At 40.2% G+C, this 23,460-nt stretch overlaps 2 protein-coding genes across 6 annotated transcripts in view; one reads left to right on the forward strand and one right to left on the reverse strand.

The window, feature by feature from the left end:
* The window catches only part of ehbp1 (EH domain binding protein 1), a 278,859-nt gene that overhangs the window by 108,192 nt on the left and 147,207 nt on the right, over positions 1 to 23,460 (forward strand). For all 5 annotated transcript variants that reach the window (XM_088351022.1, XM_088351026.1, XM_088351024.1 and 2 more), the window contains 2 exons: positions 18,621 to 18,799; positions 22,497 to 22,545. In XM_088351022.1, the coding sequence (XP_088207148.1) occupies positions 18,621 to 18,799; positions 22,497 to 22,545 (228 nt within the window). The remainder of the gene's footprint in view (positions 1 to 18,620; positions 18,800 to 22,496; positions 22,546 to 23,460) is intronic.
* LOC148353556 (uncharacterized) lies at positions 1,044 to 15,815 on the reverse strand. Its single transcript, XM_088351276.1, has 4 exons — positions 15,706 to 15,815; positions 13,825 to 13,893; positions 13,092 to 13,739; positions 1,044 to 1,230 (listed from the first exon to the last, which is right to left on the reverse strand). The coding sequence occupies exons 1-4, from the start codon at positions 15,813 to 15,815 to the stop codon at positions 1,044 to 1,046; spliced, it is 1,014 nt and encodes a 337-aa protein (XP_088207402.1).

The following is a 23,460-nucleotide window of genomic DNA, read 5'->3' on the forward strand; positions in this document are numbered from 1 at the left end:
TTCGTCTGAAAAGAGGACTTTGGACCACTCTGCAACTGTCCAGTGCTTCTTCTCCATAGCCCAAGTCAGACGCTTCTTCCGTTGTCTTGAGTTCAGAAGTGGCTTGACCATGGGAATACGGCTATTGTAGCCCATTTCCCGGACACGTCTGTGAACTGTGGCTTTTGATACCTGGACTCCAGCTTCAGCCCACTGTCTTTGAAGCTCCCCCAAATTCTGGAAGCGGCTCTTCTTCACAATTTTGTTAAGGCTGCGGTCATCTCTCTTGGTTGTGCAGTGTTTCCGGCCACATTTTTCCCTTCCAACAGACTTTTTGTGGATATGCTTTGAAACTGCACTCTGTGAACAGCCTGCTCTTTGAGAAATTTATTTTTGTGTCTTACCCTCCTGATGGAGGGTATCAACGATGGTCCTCTGTACAGCAGTCAGATCAGCAGTCTTCCCCATACTTGTGATTTAGTTTACTGAACCAAGCTGAGTGTTTTTAAGGCTCAGGAAACTTCGCAAGGTGTTTCGAGTTAATTAGATGATTCATGTGATTAGTTGAATTCCCTACTTGTATACTTTTTCATGATATTCTAATATTTTGAGATAGGATTTTTGAGTTTTCTTAAGCTGTAGGCCAAATTCAGCAATATTAAAATAATAAAAGGCTTGAAATAGTTCAGTTGATGTGTAATGAATCCAGAATGTATGACATTTTTGTTTTTTTAATTGCATTACAGAAAATAAAGAACTATTCTAATTTTCTGAGACAGTCCAGTATATATATATATAAAATATCTCATCTGGCCAATTTGAGGTTTCTGGGTGTGCCTTATTTGATATCTTTCCGGGTTGTGTATGTCGCCGCTTCTCACTCCAAAAACTTTTCGAAGATATTTTTTCTGATCTTTCTTTTGCCCTTCTGTTTTGGACTGTGGTTGATGTAACCTGAACCATCGTTTCACCTGATCAATCTAACCCCAATCGTAACTTAGCCCACGGGCTTACGCCGGTAGCTTAAACTTACTAGCTGTCACTGCACCGGCCTCTCTCCCTCGTCATGGCGTGCCAAAACCTCGCCGCCTTTGGATTATTCCTGATACTCCTGACGTTCTGCCATCATCCAGCGACAGGATTGCTCCACTATTCAGTCGTGGATCTTCTCCGGCTCCGGTGGATTGCACTGGGGCCTCCGCCACCGGAGCTGCTCCGTCATCCTGACATCGCTCGCTTGCCTCGACGCTGCTACATTCACCGCGGGTCGCGCAGACACGTCGAGTATAAAAATTCTGGCTTAATAAACTCGCCCTGGTCCACATCTCGACACCCTCCCAGAAACAGCCGCAATGCTAACTGTCATGCATTAGCCCGCCTGGCTAGGTCGGCTAAAAGCACTGCCGCCGTCAAACATGACACCTCCGCCGTCAAACATGACACCTCCGCCGTCAACTTTGGATTACTGAACATCCGCTCACCCAGGAACAAGGGCCACCTCATCCAAGACGTCCTCGCCGAACGAAAACTTGACTTCCTCATTTTAACAGAAACCTGGCAACAAACAAACGACTTCGCTGCTCTGAATGACCACCCCTCCCGGCTTTGTTTACATCTGCCGTCCCCGTGGCAGTGGCCGTGGAGGAGGTCTCGCGGTAATCCACCGCGAGAAGTGGAAAGTCTTGCCTGTCTCTGTCCCTGCATCAAGCTCTTTTGAATGCCTGGTGTTTAAGCTCCCTGGACCCTCGTCAACCATCATTGCTACAATTTATCGCCCCCCGAAGCCACATAGTGATTTTATCAATGAATTCTCCAGCTTAATTACACATTTATCCACTCTCTCGCCAAATTTAATTTTATTGGGAGATTTCAATATTCACATGGACAACCCCAACCTGCCACTCACCAGAGACTTCACATCCTGCCTGGAGAGCCTCGGGATACACAGCCTTATTGACTTTCCCACCCACATTAAAGGCCACACATTGGACTTGGTTTGCTGCTCTGGCCTCTCCATCTCCTAGCCCACTGCTGATGTTTTTCCTGAACCCGATCATGTCCTCCTCACTTTTAACACCGTACTCTGTCTCTCTACTGTCAAAACCTCCCATCTCATTTCTTTTCGTAATACCCAAAATATCAACATTGACACCCTCTGCTCCATTATTGACCGCCCCCAGACGCTCTCTCAAACCCGGATGACGTCACCGCTCACTACAATGCCTGCCTCACAAATATTCTAAATTCTCTTGCCCCCCCTGAAGACCAGGACTGCCTCATTCTCCACATCTGCCCCCTGGTTTACACCCGCTCTTACGTCAATGAAATCAAAGAACTGCCAACTTGAGCGACTCTATAAGAAAACCGGCCTCACCATCCATAAGGACATGTACATTACCCATATTGCTAAATACAAGGACCAAATTGCACAAATCCAGTTACTACTCCGGCCTCATCCTTTCCAACGAAGGAAATTCAAGAACTCTCTTCTCTGTCATGAACAAAATCCTCCAGCCACCAAATTCTCTCCCCCTCCACCTGTACTCCGCAACAACCTGCAATTCCATAATGGAGTACTTCAATCACAAAATCCTTAGGATTCATCACCAACGCCATCGAAACCTGTCTGCTCCCTCCCCATCTGAATTTCCTTCTCCTTGTCACTCCTTCTCCAGTTTTGCTCCACCCACGACTGCTGAATTATCCAACCTCATACTCAAATCCAAGCCCACCACTTGCCAGCTTGATGCCCTCCCTTCATCCCTTGTTCAATCCTGCCTCCCTTCCCTGCTTCCTCTGCCATTATCCACTCCTCACTCTCTTCTGGTATTGTCCCATCACTTTTCAAAACCGCTGCTGTTACCCCTACACTGAAAAAACATGGTGCTGACCCCAACAACTTTGACAACCTCCGCCCCATCTCCAACCTTTCATTTATTTCGAAAATCCTTGAAAAAACTGTTGCTGCTCAACTCCACTCGCACCTGTCCCTCCACTCTCTCTATGAGCCCTTTCAGTCTGGTTTCCGCTCCCGCCACAGCACAGAGACTGCCCTAATCCGTATTGTAAATGATCTCCTCATAGCATCTGACTCCGGTCTAGTCTCCATCCTCATCCTCCTAGACTTGAGCGCCGCCTTCGACACAATCTCTCACCCTATCTTCCTCAATAGACTCTCCTCCATTGGTCTCACCCATACTACCCTCAGTTGGTTCCATTCCTACCTCACTGGCCGCACTCAGTTTGTCCAGCTGAAATCCTTCACCTCAAAGCCCTCCCTAGTCACCACAGGTGTACCCCAGGGATCTGTCTTAGGTCCTCTTCTCTTCATCGTCTACCTCTTGCCTCTTGGTCATATCCTCCGCAAATTTAATATCCACTTTCACTGCTTTGCTGATGACACCCAACTCTACCTCTCCTGCAAACCAAACTCCATACTCCCACCTCCCTCCCTCACCTCTTGCCTTTCCGAACTCAAAACATGGTTCACAACAAACTTTCTTAAATTAAATGCCAATAAAACAGAATTCTTCCTTCTTGGCACCAAATCCACTTTATCCAAAGCAAACAATTTCTCTCTCAACATCGACAGCTCCTTAGTGTCCCCCTCCCCCCAGGTCAAGAGTCTGGGTGTCATCCTGGATAGCATGCTTACCTTCCACTCACATATCAACACCATCACCCGCACTGCTTATTTCCACCTCTGCAATATTACCAGACTCCGCCCTTCCCTCACCCCCCGCACCACTGCTATTCTCGTCCACAGTCTTGTCACATCCCGCCTTGACTACTGCAATGCTCTCCTCTTCGGCCTTCCTCAAAAGTCCCTCCATAAAATTCAGCTGGTTCAAAACGCCTCTGCTCGCATCATCTCAAGAACATCTTCCCAGCAGCATATCACCCCCGTTCTCCAACAGCTATACTGGCTTCCTGTTCAACATCGCATCAGCTACAAACTGATCCTATATACATACAGTATATGGCCATTCACAACCTGGCCCCTCCTTACCTGTCCGACCTTCTCCAGGTGCACGTCCCCACTCGCTCCCTCAGATCTTCGTCCTCCCTCCGACTGTCAGTGCCCCCTGCCCACCTGAGCACCATGGGAGCCAGAGCCTTCAGTCGCGCTGCTCCAAAGCTTTGGAACAATCTACCTCCGGACCTCCAAAACTGCACACCTTTCTCTACTTTTAAGTCCCGTCTAAAAACACACCTGTTCAGGACTGCCTACAACACATAGCTTCTCCATTTCCTATGTTTTTATGATTTTATGTCTTGTTTTTATTTAATATTTCGCTTACAATTTTTTACATTGTATTTTTTCATTGTCTGTACAGTGTCCTTGGGTGGCCTGAAAGGCGCTTTTAAATACAAAAGTCAATTCCATTGAAGTTGGGAAAAAGTTTAAAATGTCAGTAAAATTAGAATAGAATGACTTGCAAACCTTTTCTAACCCATATTTAAATGAATACACCACAAAGACAAGATTATCCATGTTCAAACTCATAAACTTTATTTCCATAAGCAAATAATGATAAACTTAGAATTTTATAATTGCAACAAGTGCCAAAGTAGTTGGGAAAGGGGCTTCTTCACCATTGTGTTACATCACCTTTCCTTTTAATAACACTCAATAAACGTTTAGGAAGTGAGGAGACTAGTTGTTGAATCGTTGATAGTGGAATCCTTTCCCATTCTTGCTTTATGTACAGCTTCAGCTGTTCAACAGTCCGGGGTCTCCTTTGTCTTATTCTGCGCTTTATAATGCGCCACACATTTTCAATGGGAGACAGGTCAGGACTGCAGGCAGGCCAGTCAAGCACCCGCACCCTCTTACTACGAAGCCACGCTGTCGTGAGACGTGCAGTGTGTGGCTTGGCATTATCCTGCTGGAAGAAGCAAGGGCGCCCATGGTAAAGATTCTGTTTGGATGGCAACATACTTTGTTCCAAAACCTGAATGTACTTTTCTGCATTAATGGTGCCTTCACAGATGTGCAGGTTACCCATTCCTTGGCCACTCATGCACCCCCATACCATCACAGATGCTGGCTTTTGCACTTTGCGTGCATAACAGTCTGGGTGGTTCTGTTCTTCTTTGGACCGGAGGACACGACGTCCACAATTTCCAAACACAATTTGGAAAACTGACTCATCAGACCACAGAACACTTTTCCACTTTGTATCAGTCCATTTTAGATGGGCTCGGGCCCAGAGAACCCTGCGGCGTTTCTGGCTGTTGTTGATGAATGGCTTACGCTTTGCAACATAAAGTTTTAACCCACACTTACGGATATAGCGTCGAACTGTATTGACTGACAGTGGTTTTCCAAAGTGTTCCTGAGCCCATGTGGTGATGTCCTTTACACATTGATGTCGGTTCTTAATGCAGTACCGCTTGAGGGCTCGGAGGTCACGGGCATTCAATAATGGTTTACGGCCATGCCGTTTACGCACAGTGATTTCTCCAGATTCCCTGAACCTTTTCACAATATTATGGACTGTAGATGATGATATCCCTAAATTCCTTGCAATTGTACTTTGAGGAATGTTGTTTTTAAACTGTTCAACAATTTGCTCACGCAGTTGTTCACAAAGAGGTGAACCTCGCCCCATCCTTGCATGTGAATGACTTAGCTTGTTCGGGTCTCCCTTTTTTATACCCAGTAACAACTCTCACCTGTTGCTAATTCATCTGTTCACCTGCAAATAGTTGGTTGATTTCCATTCATCCACTTTCTGAGTAGTTATTGACACCTGTCCCAACTATTTTGGCACGTGTTGCTGTCATCAAATTACAGAGTTGATGATTTTCTCCCAAAACAATAAAGTTTATGAGTGAAGACAATAAATATGTTGTCTTTGCTGTGCATTCATTTAAATATGGGTTGAAAAGAATTTGCAATTTACTTGGATCAATTTTTATTTGCAATTAACACACTTTCCCAACTTCATTGGAATTGAGTTTTGTAAAATGCATTATTATTATTATTATAGTCCGGAAAATGTGATAAATAATTCCAAATTTAATATAATTTATTTTGATTAACTTTTCCCATATCTCTGAATAAGTTTGCTTAAAATGACGCTGACACTGCTCTCTCGTGGCTTTGCCATTGCATCTCTTCTTTCTCCGTTAAATAACTGCAGAAATCATTAGTTTGTATTGCCTTGTCCTATGAAGCGTCATCGTACCCCTATGGCTCGTGCCCAAGGGTACACCTGTGTGCTACACCTTTAAAGGGCACTATGAAATGTGTATTTGTGTAAGGGTTACGTATCAATCATGAACATTTATCATGGGGCATGAATAAAGATTAAAGACTGTGGTCATTTTACCAAACACCTACATGGGGAGAAATTTCTGTCAAAAATATTTACACACTTATTGTTCAGATCCACAAATATATTTAGGATGCATTTAAGATCTAAAAATCGTCTTTAAAGGTCCTTAAAAAGTCCTTAATAAGTACTTGAGTTCTGTTATGAAAAAGGTGTGTGAACCTTGTGTACTCTAACGAAGATATCATTCATATATGTATAGAATAGGGCCTTCCGCAAAGCGGCTCTGGTAATCTGCCTGGGGTAAGTCCTCTTTAGTTTTATCTGCCAGGGATTACCTCACATGCAGAAAGCTGGACCAATGCACAGAGAAAACGAAGATGGAACCAAATGAAAACAAATCGCTGCTTAATCTCGACAGGGAGCAAGCCAGCCAGAGAAAGCAGTCTTGAAGGGAAGTTTCCTGTGCCACTCATTTAAAGAGGGAATCTACTAATCCCTCCGTGATTGATGTCTGCTATGAGAGGCTCTGTGGCAAACTAATAGGGTTTATAAGGATGGCCACAAAGTCCTTTGTGTGTTTGAGAATGAAGCAAACCCGCGTTGCTCCATCCACTGGGGTTTGGATGACACGGAGAAGAGGTAACATTATCTTAATCTGGGTTTAACTCAGCCCAGTCCTCCAGGTGTGTGGTTAAAAAATTAAGGTATATGTCTCAAAAACTCTTCAGAACCCCAAAAGGTCCAAGACCACCCTCCCCTACACCCCATTCCTTTCAGCAGAGAATCACAGTGTTTTTATACACTGACTTTCATTAAACATTGTAAGATGGACAAACGTACCAACAGTCATTCTTTTCCCCCCGTCTGTTGGATCGCTTTAAAATATGGTCCTGCATGCTTGGTGTGGAGTTTCAGGCTGAATTTCTTTTTCCATCTACATGTAACCCTGCTTATATATTTGACAGTAATACCCTCTTTCCAAACACGCTACATTTTCTTAATTAAATTAATGCAAATTTAACATTTGAAAGGATCGTTAGAATAACCTCATGAATTAATTTCCATCTTATATATATATGTGAAACCTTGCGTATAAAGAGGAAGGAGACTATTGGGCGCACATTATAGTACCGTACATTTTCTTCAAAATGTGGGGCTCGGCCTTTCGTGCAGTGCTCCCATGTGTGTGTTTTGAATGTGAAGAATGGGACACCATGAAACTAGTGAATTGTGAGCGTTGAGTAGTTTGTCCAAGGGCGAGTATGTGAAGAAAAATGTGTGACTCAGTATGTGTACAGTACAAGAATGTGTGTGTAATCTGCATTTTATGATTACTTATGCAATAGAGATTATTCCATGTCATATTTTGTGCAATAAATACCACTGTTCCACCTCGATTGGAAAGCTGTTTGGATTTGCGAGTGGATTGCAGATGCTTAGTCTTATGTGTCTGTACATACTTGTTTTTGAGCTTTTGCAAAAGTCAGCATTATTACTAAGGACTGAAGAAAGTGAACCTGTGATTTTTGATAAGATTTAGTGCAGCTGTTCATTTTAGAAACGGAGGATGAGGACTTTGATGCTTTAGATTGAATTATGGTGTATGTAAAAAAATGTTAGGTTTACTCTCTATTTTTGTGTTTGTTTTATCTGTGTTATTTACCATGCTCACACGTATTGATGATTATAAAATGTTAGTACTTTGTCATCAATAAAAAACACAACGATGCTCAGTTTTGCTCTGCTCTGTTTCACACATGCATGCTTGTGCATGTGTGTTGATAATGTGAGGTAGGGGTAGTCAATGACATTATGGTAGTAAGGGACACAATGATGACAATAAATGAAGTGTTGGCCCTGCAGGATGAATTATTGGCATGGATTGTATATATGACCCTCACTTTATCAGGTGCTCATTATGTTTGTGCCAAACAAAACATTAGGACACATAATTGAGACTGCGCTTCAAGTGTGGTGTTCTCTGTGGTTGCGAAAATAAGATATTTTCTAAAAATATGGATTGTCAGTTACATTTTTCCTCAACTAAGTGAGAAAATCCCAAGTTGTGACCTGTTTGTCCAGCACCCACTTTTGATTTAGATTTTGAGCCATCTTGTGCAGGGTTGGTTCATTCACTTCGAAAAATGTCTGGGACCTGGATGGATATTTAATCAAAGGTCGGACACGGCATTGTAATATGTTTTGTGCAATGACGCAATTTAAACCATATTTCAGAAGAAGCATAGACATTGGAAGGTTTTTTTGGATTGTCAAAAAATCTGCAGCATTTTTGTTGCCAATTTTTTTCAAGGTATTAAATTACACTAGCCAAGAATGTTATACCTTTTGAATTTTTTGCTGGTAATACATAAGGGTTTTAAGAAAGAAATGTTTGTCCCACAATATATATTGAGTACATGATGGAAACATTGATTAAGCAGTGATCAGCAACCTTTTCTGTACCACCGACTGGTTCAATGTATGACTATTATTCCCGCAGCCCGGCCCAAAAATATTAGTAAAAATAAGAACAATAATTATAATCCGCTCAAATCCATTTCGTCAACAATAGACCACTAGGGATCTAGATAACATTAGAAAAGACATTAGGTATTATCATCACACTAATTTTACCTGCAGTACCATGTTGTACAAAGTTGTTTTTGCTAAACCTTTTCCCATTATGCTCCATTACTTTTTACAACGTGGCACCATGGGTGAAAATAGTGTGATGAGTTAAAATCCATTTTCCCTATTCATGCACAATCTTGGATGCCTAACCACCACACTGCTTTACTACATTTACACGTCATATGAGACCGCCTACACACACACACACACACACACACACACACACGCATTCGCCGGAAAAAGAAAACAACGCCGGAGAGTCGGGCCTCTTGATGTGTGGACAAAGAGCTGATCAAAAACACTCCTGTCAACTAATGGTATTTTAGCAAACTGAAATGATTTAAATAGCAACATACTGATGATGAGCAGTGCCAAACCTTTTATATTAGTTTTTCAATTAAAAAAGAAATACACATTTTTACATTAGGCACTTATGAGCAATTTGAAGCCACTCTCGAATTTCAAATTTTTAAAATCAGTTGGTCTACAAATTGTATTTGTGTTTTTTTCTTACATTATGTTTATGCACATGTGTTCATGTTTATGTGTACTCTGATCTGTAACCAAGAGGTGACTTTGTAATTATGTTCACGACTCTGATCATTATAAAGCTCACTCAGCGTTTGACAATGGTCGCCCTCTGTGTGTGTGTAGTTGTGTGCTTGTGTTCTTGTGAACACACTCACACATTTACTTAAACACGTCTTTACCAAGCTATGCAATTCCTAAAGTGGCTTCCTTAATGAGTTTTGCCCGCTCATGGTCAGATTATTTGATAAAGGCATTTATCGGGATGGCCGATCTCTGAATCTATCCCATGTCTTAATTTGTTTGTTGAAGAAGGCCATTAAAGGAGATTAAAAGCTCCTTATTGATTAACGAGAGATCAAACCTCTTTTTTTCTTTTGAGAATGTGTTAGTACAGGGATCAAGAACCTTTTTGACCCAAGGAGCCATTAAAGCAAAAATCTTTTGCATTTTTAAAATATTTTTTGGGGGGAGAGAGAGAGCCACACTATATAATTAGGACAAAATTTAACAAAACCGCCAAACCCGCTCTCCAGACAAAAGTTAATTATTTAGCACATTTTATTTCACTTTGTGATGTTTGATGGTTTGATAAAATCTTAGAAATAATGATAATATCTGGCATTATCATTATTTTATAGATTTCATCCTGTGTAGCTTGTGGGGGTCATGGCTTGAAAGAATCTAGAACACTCCCAACCTGGCTTGGTGTAAATATGCTTGTGTCACCCACTCTTCCAGCTCACTTTGCTTTTCAGAGCTTAAGAACTTTCTTACCTTCATCGTGAAAGTGCTTTGCTAGAGTATGGATTCAAAGTAAGGGTAAGAGGTAATAATTTTTGTACCCCAGGCTTATTGGTAATTGACTATTTCTCAGGTCAGGACCTTTGAGTAATAAATGATACATGTATGCTGCATGGCAAATAAATACAGATTCTATCTTTTTTCCCTTAGGTCTATGCGAATAGAAGGACTCCACTGTACTGCCAATATAAGCAGCTGCACCTTCACTTATGGGTGGATGAATATGTTGATAGATCAATGCTTACTTTAATATTATGACCAATCGTGTGACTCAATTCACTCATCCTATAGGTCAACCTCTGCTATTTTTCGGTGATAGGGACCAGATAGGGCCTATGTAAAAATGTACCCCAGAACTTTTGTGAGAAAAAATAGTTTATCCCCAAGCATGAGAAAAATATAACAAATGATGGGTTGGCTTTTAAAATGGTTTGGAGTTTATTATGTGAGGGTTGAGGTCCTCTCCTGTTCTCCTCGCTAGTTCAAAATCCATTGATGTATTTTCTCCTTATTTTGAGTGTCTCATGAGCTATAAAACTTTTATGATTACCTCAAAATGCCAAATCAAGAAATATATTATCTAGAGTTAGAATCAACTTCACTGTCTTTGATGACAAGTTAGTGAACATTGTTTACAACAAGATTGGACATAGCACTCAAGGATAAATATGTAATAGAATATTAGAATAAATAATCTATGTCTTCAATGTAGTGCTTGTAAGACTGGCGTGCATCAGAGAATATTGTTATAAAAAATCTGCAATGACATGCATTTTTCTTTAAAGAGGCAAGATGTTTTTACAGTCTTCATCGTAGTGTGTGTTTGCTACGTGTTTCATGGACGTTGAATGGATTAACAAAGAATGTATCCACCGTACATGTCTTGTCATCCACAGAAAATCTTTGTGAGTTATGCAATTGTGCATTGCGTGTTGCCGTAGGCTTCCCTTTTGAGCGGATTACAAGTTTTAAAGAGACGCAGATTCGACACCTCCTCAAATCTGACACACTCAGAAGCTGCTTTCAAGCAAGCGAGATTGAAGTGAGACTCTGTTTTGGCAGCAGTTCATCCTCTCCTCCTCTCCTGACTGGTCCATCATATTTCCGTTCATATATAATTGTCATCTCCAAATGTGTTAACAGTCCTTTATTGTTAGCCCAGCTCCTTATTGTACACTTTCAAGTGAATTCTTCTCAATATAAGGGTAAAGATATTCAATAAAAGCAACTATGCTATTAGGCAGATGGAAGAAAAGCTACGGGACTACTTTTACTACTAAATGCTAACATCAGTAGAGCAAACACCAGAGTCGAAATTGATTTCAACAAAGCAGACAATTGAATGAATAATAGCCAATAGATGTCATTAAACATTTTCGAACGATTTTACTTGGTTTGAAGTGTTAAATGCAAAGTTTTTTGGTTTACTAACCTCGTTTTGCTTCTATTTCAGTTTAATGGGCGGTCATTTACTCAAATTTAAGTTGATAAACCTATTATTAGTTGCAAAATGTGTTTCTGTGCACACTGATAGGATTTTAGAGTTAAACTAAATCTGTTTTTGTATCAGAATTTAAAGTCACATAATAATGCACATGAAACCCTATTTAAAGGACATTCCAAATGAATGACAAGAGGGTTTATCTAATAAGCAAAGAACATACAATTTCGATGTTATTCACCTTCAGAAAACTCAAATCCATGGGTATGCACTATAAGCACACGTTGATTCTTATAGTTCAGTAGTCCACAGTCGAGACTAAAGGAATAATCCAATTCCTGCGATCCTTGTAGGATTTCTCATCTCTGTAGCTTGTCACTTGGATCAGATTTCCAATCGTCCAAGAATATTATGTATGTATCCATCTATTTCTAAGTCGTCGTGGCCGTCATAGACTTTCTGGACTGGTTTGCAGGCTGGGGGCGTCGTTGATGTCATGCACTTTCCGGACATTTTCAACATCTTACCTAATGTTTACTATTATGTGTACAGTAATGCTAATTGTAATTCACCCTGGTCAATCCTGGAAGGGGGATTACCACATGTGAGGTCCTTTCTCAAGGTTTCTCTTTTCCTCCTCACACTGAGGTTTTTAAGTTTTTTCTTGCCCGCATGCTGGTTTAAGATCAGGTAATTGTGTAATTTTGTAACTGTAATCCTGTGCAGTCCTTTGAGACATTTTTGTGATTAGAATAGAATAGAATAGAATAGAATATACCTTTATTGTCATTGTTACAAAATGGGTTAACATATTGTGACAACGAAATTGGGCATGACACTCCAGTTTTACACATTCACAGTGAGGTATGAGCCAAGAAGATAAAGGAACAGAGAAGATAAGGTTATAAAACAAGGGGGATAAGGCTATAGTTATCATTGACATGGTATTTACACAAGAAATGTCGGCATGTGGGATGTTACATACAGTGTTGTCGTGATACCGTTGGTATCGTAAGGGTTGTGCAATATTGCATTTGGTGCAAAGTCATCATAGTGCAAAAAATAGTCAGCATATGCATTGGTGCAAACATAGACAACATAGTGCAGAAAAAAGGAAATGGTCAGACATTGTGCAAGGTGAGCAGTAAACGTAGTGCAGTCGACATGTGCAAGAACATAGACATTAGTACCATTATATTCGTATGAGGTAGTGTTGGCACAAGTTTTCAGGTTTTTTGTGCTGTGTCTGTTTTGAGCAGTGAACAAACATAGTGCAGACAGCATGTACGTGAGTACCATTTTACATTCGTGTGAAGTAGTTTTTTGCAACAGTTTTCAGTTTTTTTGTGCGGTGTCTGTTTAGGGTGGTAATGGCTGTGGGGAAGAAGCTGTCTCTGAGTCTGTTTGTTTTTGCTTTGTGTGACCTGTAGCGCTTGCCGGAAGGCAGCAGGTCGAAGAGGTGGTGGCCGGGGTGAGAAAAGTCCATGATGATGTTTTCTGCTCTGCTGAGGTAGCGAGAGCAGGCAATGTCCTCCAGACTGGGCAGAGAGCAGCCGACGATTCTCTGGGCTGTTTTGATGATCCTCTGGAGCTTTTTCCTGTCTGCTGCTGTGCACCCAGCATACCACACCGTGATGCAGTATGTTAGGATGCTCTCCACTGTGGCTTTGTAGAAGGACACCTGCAGCTGCTGTTTTAGGTTATTTTTCCTGAGCAATCTCAGGAAGTGCAGTCGCTGCTGGGCCTTCCCTACCACCGCTCTGGTGTTTGCAGACCAGGAGAGGTCGTCGGATATGTGCACACCCAGAAATTTGAAAGAGTGGACTCTCTCTACACAGTCTCCTTTTATGGTGAGTGGTGCTGGATTCCTGCCATTCCTTCTGAAATCCAGAATCAGTTCTTTTGTTTTTGTGGTGTTCAATATGAGGTGGTTTTCCGAACACCACGTTGAAAGTGACTCCACCTCATCCCTGTATGCCGCCTCGTCCCCTTCAGAGATGAGGCCGATCAAGGTGGTATCGTCAGCGAACTTAATTATAGTATTTGTGGGGTGGGTCGGTGAGCAGTCGGAGCTGTAGAGGGTGAAAAGCAGGGGGCTCAGTGCACAACCTTGGGGGGAGCCAGTGTTCAGTGTTAGGGTGGGAGAGACGTGGGTACCGAGTTTCACCGACTGTGGGCGGTTGGAGAGGAAGTCCATTATCCAGTGGCAGATGGAGGGAGAGAGTCCTAGGTGTGCAAGTTTCTCCACCAGGATCTCCGGGATAATGGTGTTGAAGGCTGAGCTGAAGTCCAGAAAGAGCATTCTGACGTAGCTCCCCCGGTGGTCCAGGTGTTTCAGCACGGTGTGAAGTGCTGTGTTTATGGCTATATAAATAAATTTGACTTGACTTGACTTACCTTGCTTTTTAACGTGGTTACACTACTCAAGTCATTTAATCCAGATCTTGATTGGTTCCCTGAAAATCTGGACATAATTAACTGAGGAAATGGTAAAATTGAAGTTTTAAAAAAATATATGTTTGTTCATTTTAAGTTTGATCTATTTTCAGGCAAAAAAGACAGAAATTCCATATAAATCCAAAGATAAAGTAAAATCTTTCCTTTCTTTGAGCTATAGTCTTTGCAATTTTTTAATCTTCTCCAAGAGGAAAAAGAATTCCTAGGCTTCCTCGTATCTTGTTGTTCAGGTACTGTCGTGAGCTTAACACCCCCTTTCCCTCACCCACCGTCTCTCTTTGGCCTCCATTTTCTTCCTCTCTCGGCCCCGTTTGTTGTATGTTGTTGACACGGTGGCGCATAGAATAATGGATTCTCTTGTAGGCCGACTTGTATTTTCCCGCCCAGCCTGTTAGGCTGGGTTTAATAGCAGCAGAGGGGAGGTTATGTGGCCATGATAGTAATGAAGCTTTTTATTCTTTTTTCTTTTTAATGCGGAATGTTTGCGGGGCCAGGCAATGTTTGCCGCTAATCCTACCCTGCAGCCCAGTTATTTGTGTGTGTGCGCGTGCATGCAACTGTGTGTGAAATGCAGGCTTGCAAGGCTTCTTTCAGGCTAACTGTAAGTCAACATACATTATGACTCCTCTTGCACTCCTAATGAGATGCGGTCTGTTCCCGTCCCTGCAGATATTAAATTTCTTACAACATTGGATGCTTTAGTTATCACTTTATCAGAGCCAAATGTAATGGAACCATCTGAAATTCCCATTTGAAAGAATCACATCCGTGTCACTGGCCCTTTTTACACAGAGATGCACTCACGCAGCTGTGCAGCAGTGCAAAACACTCAAAAGTATTTCTCAGATTTCAAAAAGGACAATGAGAACTAGTGTGCTAAAACAAATATCTTATCCTTAAAAAAACAGAATATATTTGAAGATAGTCTTACAGCAAAAGAAAACTTTTCCAAACGTGAAAAAGTACCTTTTGAAACTGTAAAAAAAAAGAAAGGAAACTGTAATTCAGGCACGTCAAACAAATAGCCCGAAGGTCAGACTCAAGTCGTTGGATGATTTAATTTCGTCCCTCTAGAAATTTCTAATAGTGACTAAAAAAAGAAGCCAGTAATTTCTGTTAAGAGTTATGAAATTTGAAATAAATGAAAACCAAATGCCATCTCAGCTCGCTAGGGAACAGTAGAGGATATAATCACAGCTTTCGTCGGCCCAGCCTTGTAGTTAGATCTGATGTAGTCTTATTTTATTGCCCATAAACCGCTGAAACTTTTATTTTGTATCTATTTTTATTCATTTTAAACCAGTTTGACAATTAAGGCAATATATATATATATATATATATATATATATATATATATATATATATACATATGTATATACACATTTTTTTTTTCCCAAAGCCCCCGCACAAGTAGCCCCCGCTTGAGTCCGTATAGCATGGTGAGTTGGTTCAGTTAAAGTGTAAAACTGCATTCACCCAACTGTTAGAATAAGACAATTAACACATTCTAGGCCTACTTATAACATACACAAATTAGTGCTACTCCTATCAGTCACTCAAAAAGCGACTGTAGCTTTCAACCAGGAGAAGATGTCATCGGGTGGTGTCCAACTGTCACAGGGCGTTTTGACACCCTGAACCACAACGCCCTCAAGTTGGCGGGCCGGCAGTGATGGCCAGTCACTGCCCATCTTCCAATTTTATCCATCGTATTTTTCGGTCTATAAGGCGCATGTTGTTATATTGCACACTTTCAAAATTATGACCAATTTAGGGTTTTTAGTTGCGCCTTTTATTCCGAAGAATATGGTATCAACAAGCGCGCACTCGTGTATTAACCCATCTGATGACACAAATAATGTGGTTTATCCAGCCAGCTCTGCACTTGTGTGTCGTTGTGTGGTATTCTTCAGTGACGCATTTTTCGCAACTAAATCTTTCTTACCCCTTTGTACTTGATTTCCATTTAATTATCTGTTTGTTGTTTTGTTATTACCGTTTATTGAAGCTGACATCGTGTTGGAGGAACTGGGGGAAAAGGTTAAGGCCCTCTTTTAAAGATGAGTTGGAAATGTCAAGTGTCTTCCCCTTAGGCTGCTGCCACTGTCTCTCCTTGCACCAAGATACCCAAAGGGGCCTTTAGTACTCACTCAAATACACACGTGCATGCACGCACACACAAGGGTACATACATTAGAAATTGCTTATAATGGCCACATATGGCCTTTTATCCTGTGATTTGCATTTTAACCTGAAAATTGTTTTAGCTGTTTTAATACTCACAACGTTTGGTCCCGTATTTTATGAAGGGCATTTTAAGTAGTAAATCAGACTTGCTCTCACATTTAACATCATACTAATCTCTCATCCACACACGGTCATACCCATGCATGAACACTATACTCTCCAAAAAACTACTATACACACATTATACAATGCTGCCACACACCTACTACTATACTAACTTAGATGTACTATATTCTCTCACACACAATACAATACTCATACACACTACTACAATATCTCATTTACAGTATCTTACAAAAAATAATATTAAATTACCTAGAAAACACATTAATATTAAATGTGAAATTAGTCAATATTTTAGATGCTGTATTGTATTTGTTTGTGTTTTAGTGCGGGTTTTTGATGTATTTAAAATATACCTGCCATGGCGTGGCATCTCTTTGAGGGTGTACTCAGCCTTCCGCCCAATAACAGCTCACATCGGCTCCAGCAATTTAATTGGTGTGTGAGAAATAATAGTTCTATGTGTGTGAGAGAATAGTATTGAATAGGAGTCTATTGCAGTGTTTCTGTGTGGATGGATGTTTAAGAGTAAAGTAGTGTGTGTTTGAGAGTTTTTGCACTGGTATGACTGTGTTTGTATAAGGATATAGTAGTGCCAGTGTGAGTGTATGGTTTTATATGTGAGAGCAACTCCTCGAACCGCCTCTCATAGTATTTACTGTTGTTTGAACACCAAAATAAGCAACTTAGCTTACTGTGTAGTCTGTTGTAGTGACATAACGTGCTTTTTGCTTTTTATTAACTAACAAAATGTGGCATAATTGTAAGATGCATTATTTTTTGTCTATTTCGCTTCCAAATAAGGGAATTTCAGACATTTTCTGTCCACATCCACTTGCAGTTGCATGCAGAGGCCAACAGAGGGACTCAGGTGGCCACCACTACAGGTTTTTTTTTTCAGCAGTCTTTTTCTTAGTCCATCTCAACCTAAAGTCAATTTTGTGTCTCTACTACTAAATCTAAAGCGCTGCTTTTTTTAAATGAAGATAACATGAAACTAATCAGGAAAAAAAAACACATAATTATTTTCTGTTGTAAATGACTTATTTAACTGAAAATATTTGTTGTTAATGCAATATGTACATAGGTTTAGAGAGGCCCATTTCCAGCAACAAGCACTCCAGTGATCTAATAGTACGTCGTGTTCGCTAATGGCGTTAAAAGGCTAATGAATGATTAGATGACCCTTGTGTAATGATGTTAGCACAGATGAAAACAGTGGAGCTGGTTAAAGAACCTATAAAACTGACCTTCCTTTGAGCTGGTCGAGTATCAGGAGCATCACATTTGTAGGTATGATTAAACTTTCAGAATGGCCAGAAAAGATAACTTACTTGTAAACTTGAGAATTTATTTGTTTCAAAGAATGAAGGCTATTCCAAGAGAGAAATTGCCAAGAAACTGAACATGTCATACAATGGTGTGTACTATTTTCTTCAAAAACATCACAGATAGGCCCTACCCAGCGTTGAAAGAGAAGTGGGTGCCCAATCAAGCCAGAGGACAAGTACGTTAGACTGTCTGGTTTGAGAAAAAGACGCCTTTACAGGTCCTCAACTATCAGATTTGTTAAATTAAGCCCACAGAACACAAGTTTTAAGAGATGCTGGCCTTTAAGGCAGAGTGGTAAAGAATAAGCTGCTTGTCTGAGACTGGCCGAAAACAGGGAGGGATTAATATAGACAAGAGAACACGGATATTGACAATCATTTTATAAATAAAATTGTTTCTTTTCATGGAAAACATAAAATTATTTGGTGACACTAAACCATTGAACGGTGGTGTAAGTCTCATTTTTCCAATTTTGTAGCTGTTAGATTCAGTCTGAAAAAACTATGCAGATATCACATACCCCTTTTAAAATACATGTGATGTTATTGTTTAAAATACCTGCTTTATGTGTGTACATTCAAATTAATCACTGCTTTTGACAAAGAACATTTGTGCCTTGATAACACTGAGAACTGAGAACTAATTAATATCTTCATATTTTTATTGATTGCATTTTTGGACAAATGTCTCTGCGGTTGTCACCAAAACTAATCAGAGGGTAGGAGCAGAGTAAAATTGTGTGTTCGGACAAATACTCAATGATGACCCCATCTACAAGAGAGAAGCCATAATTGCAATGCTTTCTTCCCTTTTGAAATAGAAATTAATTTTGTTCTCGTTTCTTTTGTTTTCAGCCCAGCCCAATCCCTAGCCCAGTCCTGGGTGGGAAACCCAACGCCAGCCAGTCACTGCTGGCATGGTGCCGTGAGGTAACGCGTAACTATCGAGGCGTGAAGATCACCAATTTCACCACATCTTGGAGGAATGGCCTGGCTTTCTGTGCACTGTTGCATCACTTCAGGCCCGAATCCATGTATGGACATAAACACACTAACGCAGTGGTCTGCAACCACGGTGCCATGGACTTGTACCAGGCCGTGTGCTGTTTGGTACTGGGTGACACACAAAGAAAAATAATTGCCTTCTTTTTCGCTTATACCATATTTATTTGTAAACACATGCATTTTTTTCACCCCAAAAACATCAAAGTTTGGGTGTGGCTTATACTAAGGTTTTACAGGAGTATATTACTGTAAATGAATAATAATCAGTCTAGAAATATCCCTGCCCAGCATTGAATGTAAGGGGAATCAAAACAGGATCACGGCAGTGAGAGCGGCAAATCCTAACTACCTGGATTGGAGATGAGAAAGAAAAAGCATTACACTTTATCTCACCATCACACTATTTCTCGAGTCTTCAACCTTTTTAAAGCTGATTGCTACTTTTTGTTACTAACTAGTGCAAAGGGCGCCCAGTTTGATATGCATTTCTAAAATAGCCTCTGTTATCACTATTTTGTTACTATGTTATTACTAAGTTTTGTAATTAGAGTAAGGTTAGATAGACTCAACCACTAAAAAAGTTTTTTACTAGAAAATCAAAGTGACCCAGCACTTGTGAGCTATTTTCAGAACAGGTGCGCGAGTTGTCCTTAGGGGGCACCCTGGTGCATGCCGGAACCATGTTGGAGCCCCATGCACTATTTTTAATCATGGTGCAATCTTGTAAAAAATTAGGGAAAAGAGTTAACCTAACACAACGTTGTGGTACGGTGAGTACAAATAGTATGACGATAAGATAAAATATAATGCCATTTTCTATGTCATCTAAACATCTAGTGGTGTCGTGCAGTACACAGGGGAGAGGTTTATTATTATTGTTGTTGTTATTCGTACTAATGTTTCTATAGGGCTGGGCTGTGAGAATATGTTCAATTATTAAATTGGTATGTGGTACAGAAAAGGTTGTAGACCACTGCATTTTTCCAAATGTAAAAGAACATATATTGGTTTTTTTTTTGTTTTTTTTTCTCACTTTCCTTCAGTCTATTTATTATGGTATAATGGCATCAATCTACAATATTTCATCTTCATTTTGGGAGATAAAAAAAGTGTTACTACAATAATGTAGTACAGTGGGACCTCGCTACTTTGCGCTTCGACGTTCGCGGATTCAGAGCTTCGCGGGCCTAAAAAATAATAATTATAAAATTATATATATATGTATATATATAGATATATATATATATATATAGATATATATCTATATATATATACCGTATTTTCCGCTCTATAAGGCGCACCGGGTTATAGGGCGCACCCCGGAAAAAAATGGTTTTTGGTCCTATTTTTGACATACATAAGACGCACCGGATTATAAGGCGCTACAATGGGAACGTGGACAAAACAGTCAGATAGTTCAGTCCAACTTATTACCCCCTTAACATTCCGAAAGCTTGCAAAGACGCAAATACGTGTCGAGAACACGTGCGGATGCGGTGTCCGTAAGATGTCACTCAAATGCATCGTTCCATCATTCGGAAGGTTAAAGTCTTGGGATTCAAGAAATGATAACCATTCCTTAGTATCTATTTTCTTTTTCGCTCGCAACTTTACTGTGCATATGACAATAAACACTTGGAATTGAGTTTAATTTAAAAATAGACACTTCATTCCATCCATTATCTGCACCGCTTATCATAGAAACATCGAGTTAGGTCTGAAACAAGATACAGGGACAATATGAAACCCGGAATAGCTCACCAAAGTCGTTGTGTTCATAATAATGTGCAGGCAATGTCCTCTTATATCCGTGAGGGTAGTCAATCCAGGAGAATACAATATTTACAAATACAGAACAGAAAAAAATGCTTTCTCTATGCCGTCAGCCACATGCTATACGCATTCATCTTTTTCGGCCAATTGCAGGCTTTGTTTCGCCGTTTAAGCCAATGGCAGCCTGTAAATGATAAAAAGGATCCGCCCCTTGACCTCCGAATTACTTTAGCCAATAGTGATCGATTCAACTGATGATTGACACATCTTTTTCGGCCAATTGCAGGCTTTGTTTGCCGTTTAAGCCAATGGCAGCCTGTAAATGATAAAAAGGATCCGCCTTTTGACCTCCGAATAACTTTAGCCAATAGTGAGCGATTCAAATGATGATTGACACATTGGTTAGCCAATGAAACGCCGGTAAATAAATCCCAGCATCCACCGCGTACTACTTGGCGTTCGGGGGAAAATCTAGTCGGCGGCTGCAAGTTAGTTGGAAAACTTTGCAACTTTAAAATTGATCCATAAATAAGGCGCACTGTATTATAAGGCGCATGGTCAGCTTTTGAAAAAAATAAAGGCTTTTAGGTGCGCCTTATAGTGCGGAAAATACGGTATATATATATATATATATATATATATATATATATATATTTAAGCATTTTTGAAGGGGCGTCGCTACTTCGCAGATTTTCACTTTTCGCAGGTGGTTTTGGTCCCCATTAACCGGGTCTAAAAAAATAATAATAATAAAATAAAAAAATAAAAAATATATATATTTTTTAAAGGTGCGGATTTTCACTTATGGTGGTTTTGGTCCCCACCGCGATAACCAAGGTCCCTCTGTAGTTGCTCAACAAAGTTTTTGACTTTCGAAACACATTTACATGTTGTGTTATAGCAGTGGCGGGCTGTGTATTTCACACCTAGGCCTTCAGTAGTGCTAGGTCTGAATCAGTCTAACCTTCGATAACTATTTTATGGCTATTGAAAAACTACTGCATCTACAAATAGAATATTATTCAGAACCATATCAACATTTTACTCACCAAAACTCTTTTTTATTTGTACACAAATCCATCTTCCTTTCTTTCCTCATGAAGATTTAATTCACTCTCTCGTACGTGTGTTTCAGTTCCATCAAGAAGTCTTTTCTTATCACCATCGCAGCTAATCCTGAAAGTTAAGCCGTCCTGTCGTATTTCTGGCATAAGTTTTTATTTGATTTAGGGCTGAAAATGTCAGTTCGAGCAAAAAAATTTAGTTTCTTCTAGTTTTCATTGTGATACTTACGTTACCACCCTCTAGCCAATCATAGTTTGTCAAACCGGTGACGTATTCTAATGCCCGCTAGCAGGCATTGACTCGCCAACTTGGAATCTGATTGTCTAAACTTTATTGTTACTTATTTTTGCCTCGTGGCCTGCAGATTTGATTTTGCCGACCCTGGGTAGATTTCTGACCCTGAGAACTATTTATGGTTGGTGGCCCTGTCAGGCATGAATGCAAAAATAAAAGCACCCATCTAGAGGCAGCACAATCAGTGGGAAAGCAACAAAAGGAAGCTGACATGCAAAAGAGAATAGTTTAATAAGTATTCATTGACAAATTATAATACATTACATGAATCTTATATTCTTTTAGGCTAGCAGAGTACACCTTGCAGGCCCTGACGGCCAGCCACTGTGTTATAGTCATACAATTGCCCAGAGAAAATACATTCAGAATCCAAATTTGTCTACATGAGCACAGTTTATTAATTCAATGTAATGGTTAGAGTTTTTGGTTATTTGTGTTGAATCTTTACTTGCTTCACGATGGTAAACCAGTGCATCCATTTTCTATGTTTATTTTAATACGTGATAAATTTCTACCTTGCTCGTCTGCTTTATTTTACTTATTTAGCACATGATCCTATTCATTCTAAAATACCCTTTCTCGCTATTGTTACAGCGACTACAAGTCTCTCAATCCCCAGGATATTAAAGAAAACAACAAAAAGGTAAGAGGCGCCCACCTACTGGCTCTTCATGTCGCTTAGCTACCCTCATTGCCAGGTGTCTGATTGGCTATATCTACGCATCAACCATTAATCCTGCAATATAATGTGTGTTTTAAGGTAGTTTTCATTAGAGCTACCACCCCCCTGCTGTATTTAATGGATATGAAAACACAGTCATCTGATGCAGGCTTGAATGCGTATTAAGACCACCACCCACTAAGAGGACGCCGACAGGTCATAAGTGTAGTTTGTTGATGGCGGCGTTGGGATGAACACTATCACATGTTTTCAAATAGTCATCATGTGGGTTAAAATAAATTGCATGTACACTTAAAGTTTACTAACACACTAACAATGATTTTGATAACAATGGTTTACATTTTACCCTACACCAGGGTCGCCAACCTTTTTAAAGATGACAGCTACCTTTTTGTTTCTGATTAGCACAAAGTGCTACCAGTTGCATTTCCAAAACCTCTTGTTATTACTAATTTGTTTCTATGTTATTACTGGATATATTTTCACCAGGATATATTTATTAGCGGTTAAAATCAGCCCAGTTAACCACAAAACATTCTATTTAGAAATAAAATTTCCTAGAATATCACAATGATCCAACGTTTTTTGGAGGGGGGAACTTGGTTCCTGCCGGCACCACATTGGAGACCTCTTCTCTACACCCAACGGTGGTTATGTGGCCACAGTTGTGACCCTTGTATAATTGAATTCCTTTGCACAAAGTACTGAAAAAGACGTGAAATCCAAAGGTTGACCACAGTTATAAAAAAAAATCAAACAGATTGCAATGAATTTCTAAAATACCAACTTAGCCAGATGGCTTGCAAAATAGCAAAAAATTAGCTTGATAGTTAGCTAGAAAAGTATATGGGTGAAAAAAATAAACAGGAGCTAGAT

The sequence above is a fragment of the Urocampus carinirostris genome, chromosome 13 (assembly GCF_059441175.1).
Source record: "Urocampus carinirostris isolate Australia breed hairy pipefish chromosome 13, RoL_Ucar_1.0, whole genome shotgun sequence".
Taxonomy (NCBI): domain Eukaryota; kingdom Metazoa; phylum Chordata; class Actinopteri; order Syngnathiformes; family Syngnathidae; genus Urocampus; species Urocampus carinirostris.

Bases quoted from the DNA above. Each gene is read 5' to 3' on its own strand.
- LOC148353556 (XM_088351276.1), bottom strand. From the start codon at position 15,815: ATGGGCAGTGACTGGCCATCACTGCCGGCCCGCCAACTTGAGGGCGTT. The intron at 13,894-15,705 runs GTTGAAAGCTAC...TTGCACACCTAG, and splicing joins CCCGATGACATCTTCTCCTG to GACTCTCTCCCTCCATCTGC. The intron at 13,740-13,824 runs GTACCCACGTCT...CACCCTCTACAG, and splicing joins CCCACAGTCGGTGAAACTCG to CTCCGACTGCTCACCGACCC.